Source organism: Gopherus evgoodei, chromosome 2 (assembly GCF_007399415.2).
Source record: "Gopherus evgoodei ecotype Sinaloan lineage chromosome 2, rGopEvg1_v1.p, whole genome shotgun sequence".
In the NCBI taxonomy this organism is placed as follows: Eukaryota; Metazoa; Chordata; order Testudines; family Testudinidae; genus Gopherus; species Gopherus evgoodei.
Window position 1 is genome coordinate 87341060 of NC_044323.1, and position 17442 is coordinate 87358501.

Sequence of the window (17442 nt, forward strand, 5' to 3'; positions counted from 1 at the left end):
CCCACCCACTTAAAAGCATGGAGATATATTAGAGTTTAACAATATTTAAACAGGGCTGCCCAGAGGATTCAGGGGTCCTGGGGTCTTCGGCAGCAGAAGTCCATCCTCTCTGGGTCTTCGGGGCACTTCGGCAGCAGGTCCCGGAGCGAGTGAAGGACCCGCCGCCGAATTGCCGCCGAAGACCTGGAGCGGAAGAAGCTCTGGGTCTTTGGCAGTGGGTCCTTCACTCACTTCGGGTGTGTTCGGCAGCACTGAAGGACCTGCCGCTGAAGACCCACCGAAAACTCTCATAGGGGCCCCTGTAGGGCCTCGGGCCTGGGGCAAATTGCCCCACTTGACCCCCCCCCCAGGCAGCCCTGTATTTAGAACGTTTCTCAAATGCAGCCACCAGGGGCTTTTCGTGCAGCCATGACAGTGTCCTGGGAGGTCATGGGAGGTGTGGGTCTTAGATGCACTGCCCTGCATTGCCTCTGGAGAGAGGTGGGGCACAACGCTGCAGGAGCAAAGTGAGTTCTTGACCCATCTTGGGGGTTTGGGCGACAGGCTTGAGAGGCAGGATGTCAGGAGGGGTCGTGCCCCTCTCCAGTTCCAAATAGGGTTGCCAACTTTCTAATCACACAAAACTGAACACCCTAGCCCCGCCCCTTTCCTGAGGCCCCCATCCCTGCCCCGCCCCCTCCCTGAGGCCCCACCCTCCACTCACTACATTCCCCCTCCCTAAGTTGCTCACTCTCCCCCACCCTCACTGACTTTCACTGGGCTGTGGCAGGGGTTTGGGGTGCAGGAGGGGTTGAACGTTCTAACCAGGGGTGCAGGCTCTGGGGTGGGGCCAGAAATTAGGGGGGTCCAGGTTTGGGGAGGAGGGCTTGGGACTGGGGCAGGGGGTTGGGGCATGGGCTTATCTTGGGCAGCTCCTTGTCAGTGGGGCAGCAGCACTGTCCTGGCATCGCACTGTGCCCCAGAAGTAGTCAGCAGCTCCAGCACCTAGGCAGGGGGCCAGGAGGATCTACAAGCTGCTCTCACCTGAAGGCATTGCCCCCCTCCAGCTCCTATTGGCCGGGAACTGGCCAATGGGAGTGTGGAGCCAGTGCTCAGGGCAGCACATGGAGCCTCCTGGCCCCACGCCTAGGTGCCGGAGCTGATGGCCACTTCTAGGGTGCAGCACCATACCAGGCCAGGTAGGGACTAGCCTGCCTTAGCCCCGCAACACTTCTGACCAGCCTTTTAATGGCCTGGTCAGTGATGCTGACCAGAGCTGCTAGGGACCCTTTTCAACCAAGTGCTCTGGTCAAAAAACAGACACCTGGTCACCCTAGCTCTGACCACATGGCCCTGCCTACAGCTTCAGTCTTCAGCCCCTGGTTCCAGCTGTGTGACAGCAGGCACTAGCCCCCAACTCCAGTCCTGAGCTCTGGCTGCACAGTGGCAGGCGCTGGCCCAAGGTGCCAATGACCCCCAACTGCATGGCAACGGGCTCTAACTGCATGGCAACAGATGCTGACCCCTGGCTCCAGCCTCCAGTCGGCCTTTGGCCCCCAGTTCCGGCCATGTGGTGGAGGGTACTGGCCCGAGTTCCTGGCACTGATCCTTTACCCCAGCTGCGTGTCATCATGCACCAACCCACAGCTCTGATCCCAGGCTCTGGCCATGCAGTGGCAGGAGCTGGCCCCAGGTGCCAATCCCTGGCCATGCAGCAGTGAGCATTGGCTCCAGTCACACGGCAACAGGAGCTGACTCCTGGCTCCAGCCACACACTCCTGGGCTCCAGCACCCAGGTCCAGGCTCTGACCATGCAGTGGCAGGCACTGACCTACAGCTCCTGCTGCGCAGCAGCAGGCTCCAATTCCTGACTCCGGCCACGCAGTTCCTGTCCCCAGCTCCAGGCTCTGGCTGTGGTCACCGAGCCCTGGCCCTGGCCCTGGTCCATGGCAGCAGATACCAGGCCCTGGCCATGTGACAGTGGGACTCATCACCCAGCCCCATTGCCACTGACCCCCCGCTGCCTCCCCCAGCCCTGCATCCATCCCTCACATTGCCCCAGGCCCCCCACTGCCTCCCCCAGCCAGAGCCAGCTCTAGCTTTTTTGCCCCCCCAGGCAAAAAAACAACAACAACCGCAGCCGCAGGGAGCGCGTGGAGGGCGGTGAAGGACAGCACCCACCCGTTCCCTCCGCCCATGGGCAGCCAGGTGCTGTTGCCCGCTCACAGCTGGGTGAGAGGGCCACCCCCTCTGGCCTTGGGTGCCTCTCCCAGCCGGGTAGGCTCCGAGGGGGCCGATACAGGCAGCACTGGCTGGGGTCTGCGACCTCCACGCGGGGCTGGCATTGCAGCGGGGCTCGGCACAGTGCAAACAGCACCGGGATCAGCTGGGCCACCGCAGAACCCTCCCTCCCTCCAGTGCCCGCCAGGCCGCCACAAAACTGTCCCTGCCACCGCTGCCCGCCACAGAACCCTCCCTCCGCTGCTTGCTGGGCCGCTGCAGAACTCTCCCTCCTTCTGGGGCCAAGGGCTGCAGGAGGTGGGGCTCAGCTGCTCCTCTAAAGGAGGCTTGGCCAGGCTGGGCTCAGAGCGGTGTGGGAGATGGAGGCTGGTGCAGGTGGCGGGGAGCGGCGCATCCTGGGGAGCCCGGCAGCCAGATAAGCAGCAGGGATCGCTAGTTCCTGCCCCGCCCCCCAGGCCAGGGTCCATGTCCCTGCAGGGCTGGGCTGGCTGCCCCAAGATTGGCCGGAACGCCACCCCTTTCAATGTGCCACCCCAGGCACGTGCTTTCTCATCTGGGGCCTGGAGCCAGCCTTGCCCCCAGCCCCACATCCCTCCCCCAGCACCTGTCTCCCCTTTTGCCCACCTCCCCTCTCTGCTCCAACTAGAGCTTAATGGGTCATGGGGCTTGCTGAAAAAAGTGATATTAAACATGCAAGTATCACTTTTCACAGCAGATTTACTAGCTATCTGCAAAAAGTAATATTTGTATGTTTGTTAATATCACTTATCACTTTTCATAGCCTCCCAGCTAGCTACTAAGTGTGCTGTGTTATTAACAAATATGCAAATATCACTCCCGAAGGAGGAGGCAGCATTATTTTTTATTGAGTCTGCCAAAAAACCCTACAAATATAGGTTACAATGAGTTGGGTGTGTATCTGTGCATATTTAATTGTTTATCCTAAAGTAAAATTAAGAACTTTAGGAAAGAGTGTCAGTGTGGCCACCAGTAAGAAAGGCCCTCTGAGGCCACCAAAAAATTAGCTGTGAGAACCCCTGATTTAAAAGGCAATTTCAAAGACATCTTAATGTGGTTTCTTTCAGTACCACAGATTCACCATCTGAAGTAGAAGATATAAGAATTTTGATTAATGACTTTTGAATTGCCTACAGAATAGAACCGAATCTTGTTGAACAGAAGAATTGTTACTCTGTTGCACTATAGGCAGGGGCGGCTCCAGGCCCCAGCACGCCAAGCGCGTGCTTGGGGCAGCAAGCCACAGGGGGCGCTCCGCAGGCACCGCGAGGGCGGCAGGCAGGCTGCCCTCGGCGGCTTGCCTGAGGAGGGTCCACTAGTCCCGTGGCTTCAGAGGACCTCCTGTAGGTGTGCCTGCGGAGGGTCTGCTTGTCCTGCGGCTTCGGAGGACCTCCCGCTTCCTCTGAAGCTGCGGGACCAATGGACCCTCCACAGGCACGCTGCGGAAGGGAGCCTGCTTGCCATGCTTGGGGCGGAAAAATTCCTAGAGCCACCCCGATTAGAGGTGTGCATTTCAGAGGGATTTTCTTTCATAGTTCTTTTCCTCTCTATTTTTAGGAAAGTAGCCAAATTTTAAATGGCTTGACATTTTGTATGCATGTTCACATTCCATCTCAATCTGACTTTGATGGTGAAAAATATACCTAGCACTGACTTTCAGAAAAAGATCCCCAACATAGGACAAGTGAAGGTTACAATGACCAATTTGTGAAGAGAAGATGCCGAGTTGAGCATCCATGTCACCACCTCAGGAGAGACCTATTTATCAATGATATAAAGGGAATTATATGAATTTACTTTTTGAAGATTTAATAAAAGCTAGTCATTGATACTAATTTTATTTTCTTGTGTCATAGTCTTGGGGCTAATCCAGTTCCTTTTAAAGATTTGGTTTAGAAACTGTCTTTAGACAGTCAGGTAAATTAGTGCACAAACAGATTGAGGCCTGGTATACACTAAAAAATTAGGTAAACCCAGCTGTGTAGCTCAAGCATATGAGAAATCTACACAGGGCTGGCCCACAATATTTTGACACCTGAGGCGGGGAGCTCAAATGCCGCCCCCATGTCCCCTCGCATGTTCCTTCTTGCCAGACAACTTCGACTGAGGGGAGGAGGGTGGGATGTGGAATAGACATGAGCAACACATCTCAAAGAACACCAGGTATGGAAAATGTAACTTTTTTCTTCTTTGAGTGATTGCTCACGTGTATTCCACAGTATGTGATTCCAAGCTATATCTGTTGGAGGTGGGTATGAGTTCACAAGTTCCCTGGACAGAGCACAGCCCTGCCGAACCCGGTGTCATCCCTAGTTTGGGAGACAATCGCATAATGCGAGGTGAATGTGTGAACCAAAGACCACATGGCAGCCCTACAAGTGTCCTGGATGGGGACATGGGCCGTGAAAGCAGCCGACGAGGCCTGCGCCCACTTCAAGTGTGCCCTCACAACGGAAGGCGGGGGAACTCCCACCTGCTCATAACAGGACTGTACGCATAAAGTGCTCCAGCTGGAAAGCTTCTGAGTGGAGATCGGCTGGCCCTTTGCACGCTCAACCGAGGCGACAAACAGTTGCGAGGACTTTCTGAATGGCTTACTCCGCTCGAGGTAGAAAGCCAAAGCCCATCTCATATCCAGCGTGTGGAAGCAGAATTTCTCACTGGATGAGTGAGGCTTGGGGCAGAGGACCAGTAGAAAAATGTCCTGACTCATGTGGTATGCGGAGACCATCTTAGGGAGGAATGTGAAGTGTGGGCAGAGCTGGACCTTGTCTTTGTGAAAAACTGTGTACTGGGGTTCGGCGGTCAGGGTCCTGAGCTCTGAGACTCGTCTAGCTGACGCGATAGCAACCAGAAATGCCACCCTCCACGAAAGGTGAGACTAGGAGCATGTGGCCAATGGCTCAAACGGGGGCCCTATGAGATAAGCTATGACCAGGTTTAAGACCCACTGTGGAACCGGGGATCTAGAGTAAGGGAAGAGGCATTCCAGACCTCTAAAGAACAGGCCAGTCATAGCATGAGAGAACACCGTGTGTCCTTGGATTGGCAGATGGAAGGCCGATATGGCCACCAGGTGCACCTTGACTGATGAGGGCACTAGGCCTTGGGCCCTCAGGTGGAGGTAATCAAGGACAAGCTGGATAGGCATAGACACTGGGGAGACACCCTGGTCGGTCACCCACTTAGAGAATTGTGACCACTTGGCCCTCCACTCGCTGCGCTTATTTGGCTATCTACTTTCAAGGAGGATGCACTGAACCTGTTCCAAGCATGCTCTATCTTCTTCCCCTAACCATTGAGCAGCCATGCCGTGAGATGGAGTGCTGCCAGGTTGGGGTGGAAGAGGTGGCCCTGATCCTATGAGAGCAGGTCTGGGCGGAGCGGTAACCACCATGGTACAGCTACCGCCAGGCTCATAAGGGTCCCATACTAGTCCTGCCTGGGTCACACTGGGGCAATTAGGAGGACCTGGGCCATGTCCAACTTTATCTTTTCCAGGACCCTGCTGATTAGAGGGAATGGGGGAAAGGCGTAGAGGAGCCTGCCTGACCAGGACAGGAGGAAGGCATTGGAGATAGCACCCGTCCCCACACTGCCCCTGAGCAGAACAAGGAGCATTGACTGTTCTGTTGAGACGTGAACAGGTCCACCTAGCAGGGTGGACCCAAGTCCTCCTACACCTGGCTCTGCACTCAGGGCTGGATGAGTGCTAACCCTTAGGCCAGAAGACCTGAACCACTGACTGTTGATTTGCTCAGCTACACATGGTTAATCTGCTCAGCTGCACAGCCACAAGCCAGAACCACCGAGAGACTAACCAGCCATGAGCACTGATTCTCCACCGCCGAAGGGGACGCACTGGGCCCTGAGAGGCAGGAACATTACATTAAATCATCAAATAAACTGCGAGAGATTTGGATGAACTGTAACTTCATTGCATTAATCACACATTAGGATAGGGTTCATAAACAGAGGGCTTTTTATTCAAAGAGAATGGCCGGGGGGGAGGGCAAAATTTTATGTACACCAAAAAAGGCTCAAGCCAAGCACCAAGATTTAATCTTCAGACCCAGATTTCCTGTCTCTATTTGAGTAGAGCCAAACTCTAGATCCAGACACTCCTGAATTTGAAGGGGTGGGGGTGGGGGTTGGAAATCTGAATGTGAACTTCAGAGACGTTAGGGAGCTATTCGAATTCAGCTCACTGCTGAGACAGGTTCCATCCAGCAACTCTGATCCAAAATTGGAGTCAGATTTTTTGTATGGATTCATTTGCATTTTCCTTTGCATAGGTGGATCCACACAAGGAATCTAAAGTCCCTGTACAAGTGTACTATGATTTGGCTTTTAAGCTTAAGTTTTTACTTTTGTTATATCTGTTTCAACTTTTTGGTCTGTTACAGTAATTTCACTTGTTTTTTAAATGCTTTTTATGGGAAAACACACCTAAATGTCTGACTTTTTCACTAAAGTGAAGGCCAGTATATATATAATAACTTAAATATAAATGTGAAGGGCTTTTCAAATATGAAATGTAATTAAAATACAAAAACTGTTTCGCTAACATTGAAGTCCAGAATTTAAACACTCAAGTCAGGAAACTCAACAGTTAAGTTCTTGGAGTAATGTTTGCATTACCCTCCTGTATATTTATAGCTTACAATTAACAACAAAACCCAAAATCTTAAGAGACACATTTTTTAAAAATTAACTGACTGAAATTTCAACATGCAGTATGTGCAAAATAGCCAAGAAAGTTACAGAGAATCTTACCTTTTTTATTCTTTGACTCAAGATTATTTAAACACTTGACTTTAATATTACAGGAATATAGGCTTTAAAATGTTAATATCCCTGTTTGTTTGGCAGGGATGGGGGAGCTAAGAAGAAAACAACACACACTAGCTGGTTACTAGCTGTGAACGTGCCCTAGATATACAGCCCTGGAAGCTAAAGAAAGAGCACACAGAGTATGGGAAATGACAGATAGGTTTTCTCCCAACTCCACTGCTACGGCATCTTCACCCCAGCCTGGATGTACCACGCTTAGAACAGAGCGAGTAGATCAGTTTTCATGACAATTCCCAAGTTGCCAACTGTGATCGTGTCTGATGGGATGTGGACACCACCTCAGGAAAAATCAAAATGAGACCAATCCACTCATTTCATAGAGCACACTGAAAATGGAATTGCATAATACATTTTTCTTCTTGTGATGGTTGGGTGGTTGGTACTTGATAGATGGCTATTATTGCTGCCCATATTGCACAGGTCCACGCTGATGTTTTGCTTTTATCAGTGCAATGCATCCAATTTCCAAAGCAATGGGCCCAGGGGCCCAGAGGAAAATGCTTAGGTAGCTGGGTGGGTGACGGGAAAAATAGAGGGACAACTGTACCAGGGCCCCTGAGGTCAGTACCCACTCCCCCAAAAAGTCTAATGTCTATGTAAACAAAGTGAAATGGGAGACGGTTCATGAACACATCACGGCCCCAAATTTCTCTTGACGTGTCTGGTAACTACTAAAACAATTTGATATGTGTAAACTAAATAGCGACCTTTTCAAAACGAAATATCCCAGCCACACAGTAACACGTAATCATTAAAAATACAAAAAAATCCTAAAAATATATAATAAGAGATGTGAACTGCCAGAAATTGCAGTGCTGGTGAGCACAATTACACATTCTGTACTTTGTCCCAAATCCCGCAGCTCTTTTACATGTGAGCAGTCCTATATGGCCCTTGCACAGCAATTTTAAAAAATGACAACATCAGGCTACGATATCAATCTTGTTGGCTTTATAAAATGTACTACATGTAAAGATTTTTTTTGGCAAGTCAAATCTATAAGTAAAATGTAGAAAATCTTTAACTTTAAAGAATCATCAGATATTTTTGATATGTACAGAGCATAATCAAATCAAGAACAAATGGAAAAAAGACTACTTATCCATATCTAACGAGATGTATTCAGTGGTGATAGAACACGCATATGAATGTGCTTAGAACTCTCTGTACTCACCATTCCTGACTCTGGAATTAATAGAAGAGCTATTGCAAGTTCCCTCAAGGAGATTTAAGTTCCTCCAAACATGGGAGCTCTCAGTAGCTGGCTAGCTCACAATGGCTATTTGAAACAGGGTCCTCCAGGGACAAGCTGTCTTTGACAGTCCAAAAAAGATATTAAAATCCTCCAAGGAAACAAAAAATAAAAATCAGAAATCATCTTCCTCCCCATGAGTGCTCCAGCTCAGCAGGATGGCAAAGATGCAAATTAAAAGCAGGAAAAAGGAGTAAGTGGGGAAACACCCCTGAGTAGAGGCAGAAAAGTGCTATTCTTTCTATTGGCTCATTTCAAATTAGTAAGGCTATGTCTACACTAGCACTTTTGCCAGTATAACTTATGTCGCTCAGAAACGTGGAAAACAAAACAGAACACCCCTCTGAGCAACGTTAAGTTACACTGATGGAAACGCCAGCGTGGACAGCTGTATGTTGGTGGGAGATGCTCTCCCACCCACATAGCTACTGCCGCTCTTTGGAGGTGGTTTAATTATGCTGACAGGAGAGCTCTCACCCATTGACATAGAGTGGCTACATGAGCGATTTTACAGCTGCATCGGTGACACTGTGAGCTTGCTAACGTAGACATGACCTAAGTTACATGCTGGCATTTGTCACTTCTGAGTTGCTCATTTGGTTCTGCCTGAAGTTTGTCCTGTCACAGTTTAATTTTTAAAATACATAAATTTATAAATAACTACAAGCAGGTAGGTCACTGTTCCCTCACAATAAATGATTAAAAACAATTAAAAGTAAAAAATCTTTGCTGGTATTTTTCACATTTTCCCCCTTGCTGTCCCTATCCCCTTATATTTTTTCTTTTAAAGCCTTTAACAGTTTTATTCCTAAATTACATAGGTACAGGGTGGGATAGCCATCTGCATATTTTTCAAATTATTATTTTCTACGTTTTCCTTTTTTTCTTGAAGACTTTTTAGGGATTAGTTCTTCAAAGGCTGCCATTTCATCCTCTTCTTCATTTTCAAAGTCTTTGTCATCTGCGAAATCTATTTAAAAAAACAACAAATTGTTCAAAAGGGTATAAGATTGAAACTTTCTTTTCCTAAAGGCATGACCAAATACACACTATTTCCTATTCAGGCCCCAATTCAACAAGGCACTTAAGCACAAGGTGGTATGGAACTTGTGCTTAAGACCAACTGACTTCAAGAAGACTTAAGCATGTGCTAAAGTGTGTTGCTGAATAAGGATGAACTGGTGAACCAATGAATCAATCTTCTGTAATAATTTTTACAACCAAATAAATAAAATCAAGTTTAATGAAATACCACTATTAAAGCTAAACATGAGGGGAGAGGCAAAGTTTCTCTGAAAGCTTTCCTAGCAGCAATAGTTTCTTAGCAGGTTCCTCTTGCATATTTACATTTTATGATAGCAAAATTAACAAAGGCATCTTAACCTAAGTGTTAAAATAATTACCTTTCTTGAGTAGACTCATTAGCTTCAACCAATGAACATGTCACTTTTTTTGTATGAACATTAGTCTCTGTTGCTTTGATATACCTCTTGCTAGGGCCGGTGCAAGGAAGTTTCGCACCCTAGGTGAAACTTCCACCTTGCGCCCCCACCCCCGCTAACCCCGCCCCCCACAGCAGCTAACCGAGCCCCCTACCCGGGAAGCCCGCCACCCCCCCACAGTCTGGGGAGCCCACTCCTGCAGCTAACCTCACCTGGGGAGACTCCCACCCCCCCACCTCCCCGCGGCAGCAAACCCTACCTGGGGAGACACCCCCCCCCCGCCCCTGTGGCAGCTAAACCCGCCTGGGGGGAGACACCCCCACCACGGCAGCAACCTCACCTGGGGAGCCCACCCCAGCTCACCTCGGCTCTGCCTCCTCTGCTGAGCATGCTGGTGTCGTTCTAATTCTCCTCCCCTCCCAGGCTTGCAGCATTGATTGGAGGAGACTTAGAGCAGGGGCTGTGTGCTCAGCGGAGGAGGCAGAGTGGCGATGATCTGGGGTGAGGAGTGGTTCCCCTGTGTGCCCCCGCCCCCGTTACTGCGGGCAGCCCTCCCCGCGCCCCCCGCCCCAGCTCACCTCCACTCCTCCTCCTCGCCTGAGCAGGCTTTTAGGCACCCCCAACCACTAAGCACCCTAGGCGGCTGCCTAGTTTGCCTAAATGGTTGCACCAGCCTTGCCTCTGGCACTGAAGACTTAATTTTATTCATGATCATGACTTCTTTTTAATGAAGTATTTCTCCTCTATTAAGTTTTGACATGAACAGAAGAGCATGTCTTAATGGCTAATCTGTGTGTCAAAGTACTTATTTCTCCCTTGGATTCCTCCTGCTAATGGTGGACAGACACTCAGGATCTGATTCTGCTACCACTGGAGTCAGTAAGCAGTTCCCCCATTGACTTCAAAAGAGAGCAGGAATAAAGCTTTAATGCTGTTTGTAGAACGAAGAGCTCACTCATATTATATTTTAATGATCTCTTTCTTTGTATTGTCAGAGGATATGTAAAACCACAGCTTTAGATTAGAAAAACATGACATTCCCTCCTTTCTCAACATACAGTAATTATTATTGCCCTAATCCAACTCTTAGGTACACACTTAATTTTAAGCACCAGAATACTCCCAATGAAGTTAGTAGAACTACTCCCATGCTTAACGTTAAGCTTATGCTTAAGTGTTGTGATGGATTAAGGTACATATGCAAACCACTATGTCCTATAGAAATAATATTTTAAGTGTAGGGATCTTTTTGTTTCCCTTTGACTTCTCTTTCTTCTGTCCTGTACCCAGATGAAAAGAGAACATGTAAGAACAATCACTCCTATTAGAAACCACTGACCTAAGAATTTAGGATTATTCAGACACCAGTCCAAAAACATACTAATGCTATACAGTTCTGACAAACAAATTCCCTGTTGTTTGGTGAAGAAGGTTCCATTTCCCTTCCCTTCCCCCAAATAGTTATTTGTACTATTCTCAACAGCGCACCTGACCCACCGCTACCTGCATACACAGCCTAGTCGGTCCACTTTGGCTATGCAATAATGGTAGAGGCCTTGATAAAACCTAGAAGGCAAGTATCTCCAAATTAAAATATAACCACATAATTTCTGTGGATATGGAGACTTGCATAATTTGATGACGTACCTTCCTCCTTTACCATATGTGACTCGGCGTTCTTCAGCCACTTACGAGCCTCACCAAGATAAATAGATAAACTGCTAACAGGCTTGGCCATTATTTCTTCAGCTGAAATAGATAAATTGTTAAACATACTAAGATCGTGCTTATTATCTGAGGGCTGGATAGTGACTTACAGACACAGCCCACACTCTAGGAAAGGTATTACAGGGCCATGCTGCACTGAAAACTCTAGGAAAGATTTTTGTCTGAATTAACAAGAATTCTTCCTGGGGGCTTCCAGAAGTACATGCTTTAGGGGAGAGATACCACCATGGAACAGGATAGAGCATGCACTCCTCTCCGCATCAATCAACTCTGCCAGACAGAGGGGGAGGGTCACAGCCACACTCTCACCCTGTCCCTTTTAGAAAGGCCATGCACAGCCTGAACTTCCCATCAACATTATGGCTAGCTCTGTGCAGGGCGCAAACTAGAAGATTTCCTTGAATTCTCTCCTCAATCCCCTTAAACTCTAGAGGTTCATGCAGAATACACTGCAAATGTATTGTTGCATTTGTTTAATGAACTGTAATATTACAGACTTAACAAAAACACTTTCAAAGAAAAAAAACAAAACAAAACTTCAGAAGCAAAATATAAAAACTTGTATGTAAAGTTTCCTCCAGGATGGAAAAACAAAGATAACAGGTACTGAGATCTTGCAGCTAAATCTACCATTAACGAATTAGGTATGTGAATAATTAGAATTACAATAATAATCAGAATTTGTATTGAACAGAAGTACACTAGTTGGCAGATGACTTCTTAGACAAATAACTGACAATAGGTTTGCTACAGTTCCCAAAGAAATAGCTGTGTTGACTTCAGTGGAACTATGCTGACTTACGCTAGCTGACGATGTGGCCTACTGCTTAATTATGTTAAAACAGAAGTCAAAACATGTCAGGGTCTATTAACTAACCAAGATTTCTGTACTTGAAATAAAGGACTTCCAAATTAAAATGAAATCTTCAGCTTTTCCGCAGTTCTCTATGATGCTTTCCTGCAGGGGAAAAATGCTTTGACATCTGTCAGCCAAAATCTGCAGCAGTGAGAGATGTTTGTATTTCCAGTGCACACAGCAACACATCTCTCTGCTACTGCAAAGACTGCGTATATTAATTTTATTTTATATTTATTTTAATATCTAGTAAGTGTAAAAAAACCTTTAAACCGTGCAATTTGAACATGGTTTGTTCTAGATAAAAATCCGCAACTTTCACCAATATAAGGTCACAGAAGGGCAAGTCCACAGCATGTGTAATAAACAGACTTTATGCACTTTACATCTTTGTCTGTATATAGAAATTTTGCAAATAGTGTAACATTCCCATGAGAGGAGTAACATATGACTTATGTAACACACTGGTGAACACAGGCTTATGAATGACAGTCTTGCAAAATTCTATTCATCACAAGAAGTAGGGTTTTTTTGGATGGGTGAATGAAATATTGTTAGTTTTGTCTTTATAAAAGTCACCTTAGACAAGTGGATGTTATGCCACAGTTGAGGAACTGCCATTACACTTTTGAAGGCTGGTCTAGAGTTAATGGCAGGGTTTTGGTTTAAGGTGCTAGTTTTTTTCTAGGAGCAGTTGGTCCATTCTATTCTGTTTCTAGATCATCCACCCACTCATTAATTTAATTTTTCCTTGCCAGAGACAGTGCAAATCAAATATATGGTAAACAAATATAAAATAATATTTGTATCAACATATTTATTTCCTAAGATATAAAATTTAATGCAACTCCTGTTCAGTCACTGTTGGCATTGCTTTTTTGCCTCGTCTACACTGAGGATCTTTAGTAATGCTCCCACCATTGGTCTAGCATCAGTGTAGCTAGCATTGTGTAGCTAGCACAGTGTTAGCAGTGTTGTGGGTACAAGTGTAGATTAACTGCAGGTGTTCTCACTCACTGCACAGTCTAATCTTGACTCTGCTCTAACACCAGTGCTTCCATCTTGCTAGTACTAGTGGAGCTGCCATACCAAGAACTGAAGAATTCCTAAAACTTCTTAGCGTAGACATAATCTTAGAGTGTTTCTAGAAGTACACTTCAGACAGGTTAGAAACTGCCACAGAAGCATGACAGCAACACCAAATCATGTATCTAAAATATTTAAAAAAAGACTTTAACAAAGAGCTGAACTTGAGACACTATTAGAAATACTCATTCTATCTGCTGATTGTATTATTTAAATATTCTTCTGTGTTCATTAAATATTCTTCTGTGTGTTCATTAAATATAAAATGTATATAAATAATATATGACTGTCAGTAGCATCCTTAATTTTAACTCGTTTCATTTGGCAAAAACTGAGAGGCAGTGTAGATCTTTCCTTATAAGCAGACTTTAACAATATGGGCCTGATTCTCCATTCACTTGCACTAGGATAAATCAGGCGTACTTCCACTGAAAATCAGAATAAGTAAAAGGAGAAATCAGGCCTATATTACCGCTGCACAAAAATATTTACAGATACTCCCATACTTATCTCATATCATTGAGAAACACATTTTCCTCAGTGATATGTCACAACATTCAAGTGTTGGAGGAACCTAAAATACAAGGCCATACAAGCTATAAGCAATGATGAGATGGCAACACAACAAAAAAGTCTTACCATCAGCCCAAGCCTTTCTCTTATAGATGTCCTCTACTATATCAGAAATCTTCTTAATGTTCTCTTGAATTTTTTTTTGCACCACATTGGAATGTTCTTTAAATATCAAGTGACTTGTGAGCCAGGTATTTTGTTCAATTGTGTCCACTACATCTAAACCTTCACGTAATTTTGGATCCACATTTCTTTTGAAAAATTCAAAATAATTCTGGTAGGTAGTGTATTTATTTCTATGCTCATCCAGGTATATGTGCTTCACATAAGTCTCACTTGCCACAACAGTTTCACTCCTTTTCATGCTCTCCTTTTCTCCTTGATCAGTCTCTCTTGGTGTCACAGCTTCAGAAGTTTCTCTCTCAAAGTCTTCTGTCTGGTTAAAGTAGTTTTCAGGACCCTGAATAAATTTGACTCCACAGAGGTCACATTGTGTTCGGTCAGTATCTGCTTTTTTAAAGATCCCTGATACAAATTCTTTCATTTCCATCCCACTGGGATCTGCTTTTGAACATGAGTTCCTCTTCCATTTTATGCAATAATAGGCTAAAAGAAACAAACGCCACAATTTCCGCTTAGCATGAGCTTTCTGCTGTTGTTTCTGCTGCTTTATGGATGCTATGGCTGTTAGGGGATCCTCTCTCTCTTCCACATACAGATCCCTTTCGAGTTCTATTTCTGGTTCCTCAAAATATTCCAAAGGATCCAAATATGACTCAAATCTGTCTAGGTTTACTTGCTCATAAAAGATGCCCCGTATACTTGCTCCTTTGGCATACATAGTGTCCCACTTCCAGTGGCAGTCAGCTAAGTACTCCTCATCTCGTTCAATTAGCAGCTCCTGCAGGCCTTCCGCTATTGTCCTCACATTTACAGCATCATTCACTCGTTCCACAATTTTAACCAATCTTTCAGGCACTCTGGATGGATAATCTTTTTTCATATTCATCAACTTTGCCTTGATTTCAGGAAAGTGTTCATGTAAAAGGGATTTACATCTAGGACTAAGCACTTGATTGGCATTCACTAACATCACTAAGCATAGCACCATTGTACGCTCTGCTTCCCCTGACGTAATGCAATCGGTGTCCCCGAAAGCATCAAGAAGAACATTGAAATTACTGTTTTTAGCGCCGCACAAAACTTTTGCAACATAAAGGAGATGAAATTTGAACTCCTTCACAGCCTCATTTGTGTCCTTTGGTTTGTACTCCTGTATAATGGAAAAGATGTCTCTAATCTCTTTCTTCTGGTCTTTTTTTCTGAACAAAAACTCCCAATAATGAAAGAGAGCGATGTAACTTTTAGGAAGACACAGAGTAATGTTCTTGCAGAGGCGCATCAGGACAGCACAACAGAGAATATACTGGAATTCCAGCAACATCACTGTATTTCCTATGCTAGGAATCAGAGGTTCAATGCATTTCTTCACCAAGACATTCATAAAACGGAAAAACATCCACTTACAGTCTTCTGGGTTTCTGTAAACATAGAGCTGCTCTAGAGAATTTTCAAGAAGTCGAATGAAACACAAGTGTGTGTTCTCTGCATTTCCAGAATATTTATCAGGTGTCAACATGCCATATCTGCCATCTACCCCTTTGGGTCTTCCTCCTCTGCCTCTATTCTCCTCTACATATTTTTTAGCCTCTAATAACTTCAGTTCTTTGTTATAATCATCTTCCTCCTTAACAAGGAGTTTCTCAAATTCTTCAGGATAACTGGAAGACAAGATGAAAACTTGCATTGCCCTGAGCCACAAGTCAGTTGATTCTCTTCTATTTATGGCATTTTCACTTTTAAACTGAAATATGATGGACTCGTTCAGCACCATCCTACAGGGTTTAGAAAACTGACTGAGTCCCAAGATATCTTTGCATGCCTTTGGGTTTTCAGACACCACTCTCAGATGAAAATGTTTAGGGAAAACAAAATCTAATAGAGATTTGCATAATGCATACTTATCCGCAGTCAAAATTTCATCAATGTCATTAAATTCATGCAACAGCTCTTTTGGGAATATTCTCTTGGCTTGTAACAACAGTCCATTTATTGCTGCCAGATGTATTTTACACTGAAGTATAGATTTTGCCTCATGGCGCAACAGAGGTCTATGGAAATCTTTACAGGTTTTATCCTCACACTTCAAGCCAGCAATGAACTTCATGCAAATATCAGGATAACTCTGCTCAAGTATACTGCATGTAATTGAACATAGCCTGCCTAAAAAGTGCTTATTCAGTGCAGACTTTACCTCTTCCATGCCTACAAAGAAGGGATCTTTAGCTTTCTTCTCTTTCAGACTAGGATTATCGGGCAAGAATTGAAGAATATGTCCAGCTTCATTTTGAGACACCTGGCAAACACTGCCATCTATTGGCAAAATCCCAAAATAATCAAAACATGACCTGACCATTTCTTTCTCAGCATTGGTGGTTGCTTTTCGGAGAGCTCTGACCAGATTTAGAAGGGCCTCTAAACCACAAGGTGCCAGAACAAAGATGTCCTGGCTTTTTGGTTCACAATGGCTTGATTCAAAGAGCGCTTCCACCACACCAGCATAATGATTCAAAGGCGAGAATTTGTAGAAGGCCTCTTCGAGTTTTCTAAAATCTTTCTTTAGAACTCCCTGCAGAAAAGTTGCCTCAGCGATGCTGGATTTTTGATTTGTTTGCTTACAAAGCTCTAAGGCTTCTTCCAGGATGGTGTCTCTGTTTTCCAATTCTGAACAGCCAGTTACGCTAAAACGGATAGCAGCAAGCAGACATGATGCTCGAAATTCCTTTCTGGTAGTGAGCTTGGCTGCTTCCAACACAAACCCATGCTGTTTCATCAGCATAGCAGCCTCTTCCTCTCGACCCTCCCTCTTCAACAGGTCTGCTGCTTGGGCCAAGCATTTGCGTGATTTCAAGAATACAAGCTGGTCCTCAGTGTCAAGTCTGGACAGGACTGCCATCATTTCCTTGGTTTTGTTTTCACGCAAGTATTTTGCAGCTGCTTCCAAACAAAACTGGTTAACAGAGTATGAGAGTTTGGAAACTGGTTGTCTTTTCATCCTTAGTATCTCTTCATATCTGGAATAAAGATACATCAATGTCACATTACTACCATATATGAATAAAACAGACACAATCTAGCATTTTTTAAAAGACCACACAATCTCCAGCAAGGTAATAACGCTGTGCTAGTCAGGTCTTCTCCCAACGCACTTCAAATGTTGTGCATAATGATGAGAGGTCTCAGAGACGTGAAAAATTATCCCACTACTTTAAAAGATCTACAAATCATTTCATTACAATTTAAAGCTGCCTGAATTAAAACCACTAAAATTTCAATCAGGAATCAGATTAGAA

At 45.3% G+C, this 17442-nt stretch overlaps 1 protein-coding gene across 4 annotated transcripts in view; it reads right to left on the bottom strand.

The window, feature by feature from the left end:
- Positions 1-8021: 8021 nt before the first annotated feature.
- The window catches only part of TRANK1 (tetratricopeptide repeat and ankyrin repeat containing 1), an 82818-nt gene continuing 73397 nt past the window's right edge, over positions 8022-17442 (bottom strand). For all 4 annotated transcript variants that reach the window (XM_030551280.1, XM_030551277.1, XM_030551279.1 and 1 more), the window contains 3 exons: positions 14096-17163; positions 11434-11535; positions 8022-9314 (listed from right to left, as the gene is read on the bottom strand). In XM_030551280.1, coding sequence (XP_030407140.1) covers positions 9205-9314; positions 11434-11535; positions 14096-17163 — 3280 coding nt within the window. In that variant the 3' untranslated portion in view covers positions 8022-9204. The remainder of the gene's footprint in view (positions 9315-11433; positions 11536-14095; positions 17164-17442) is intronic.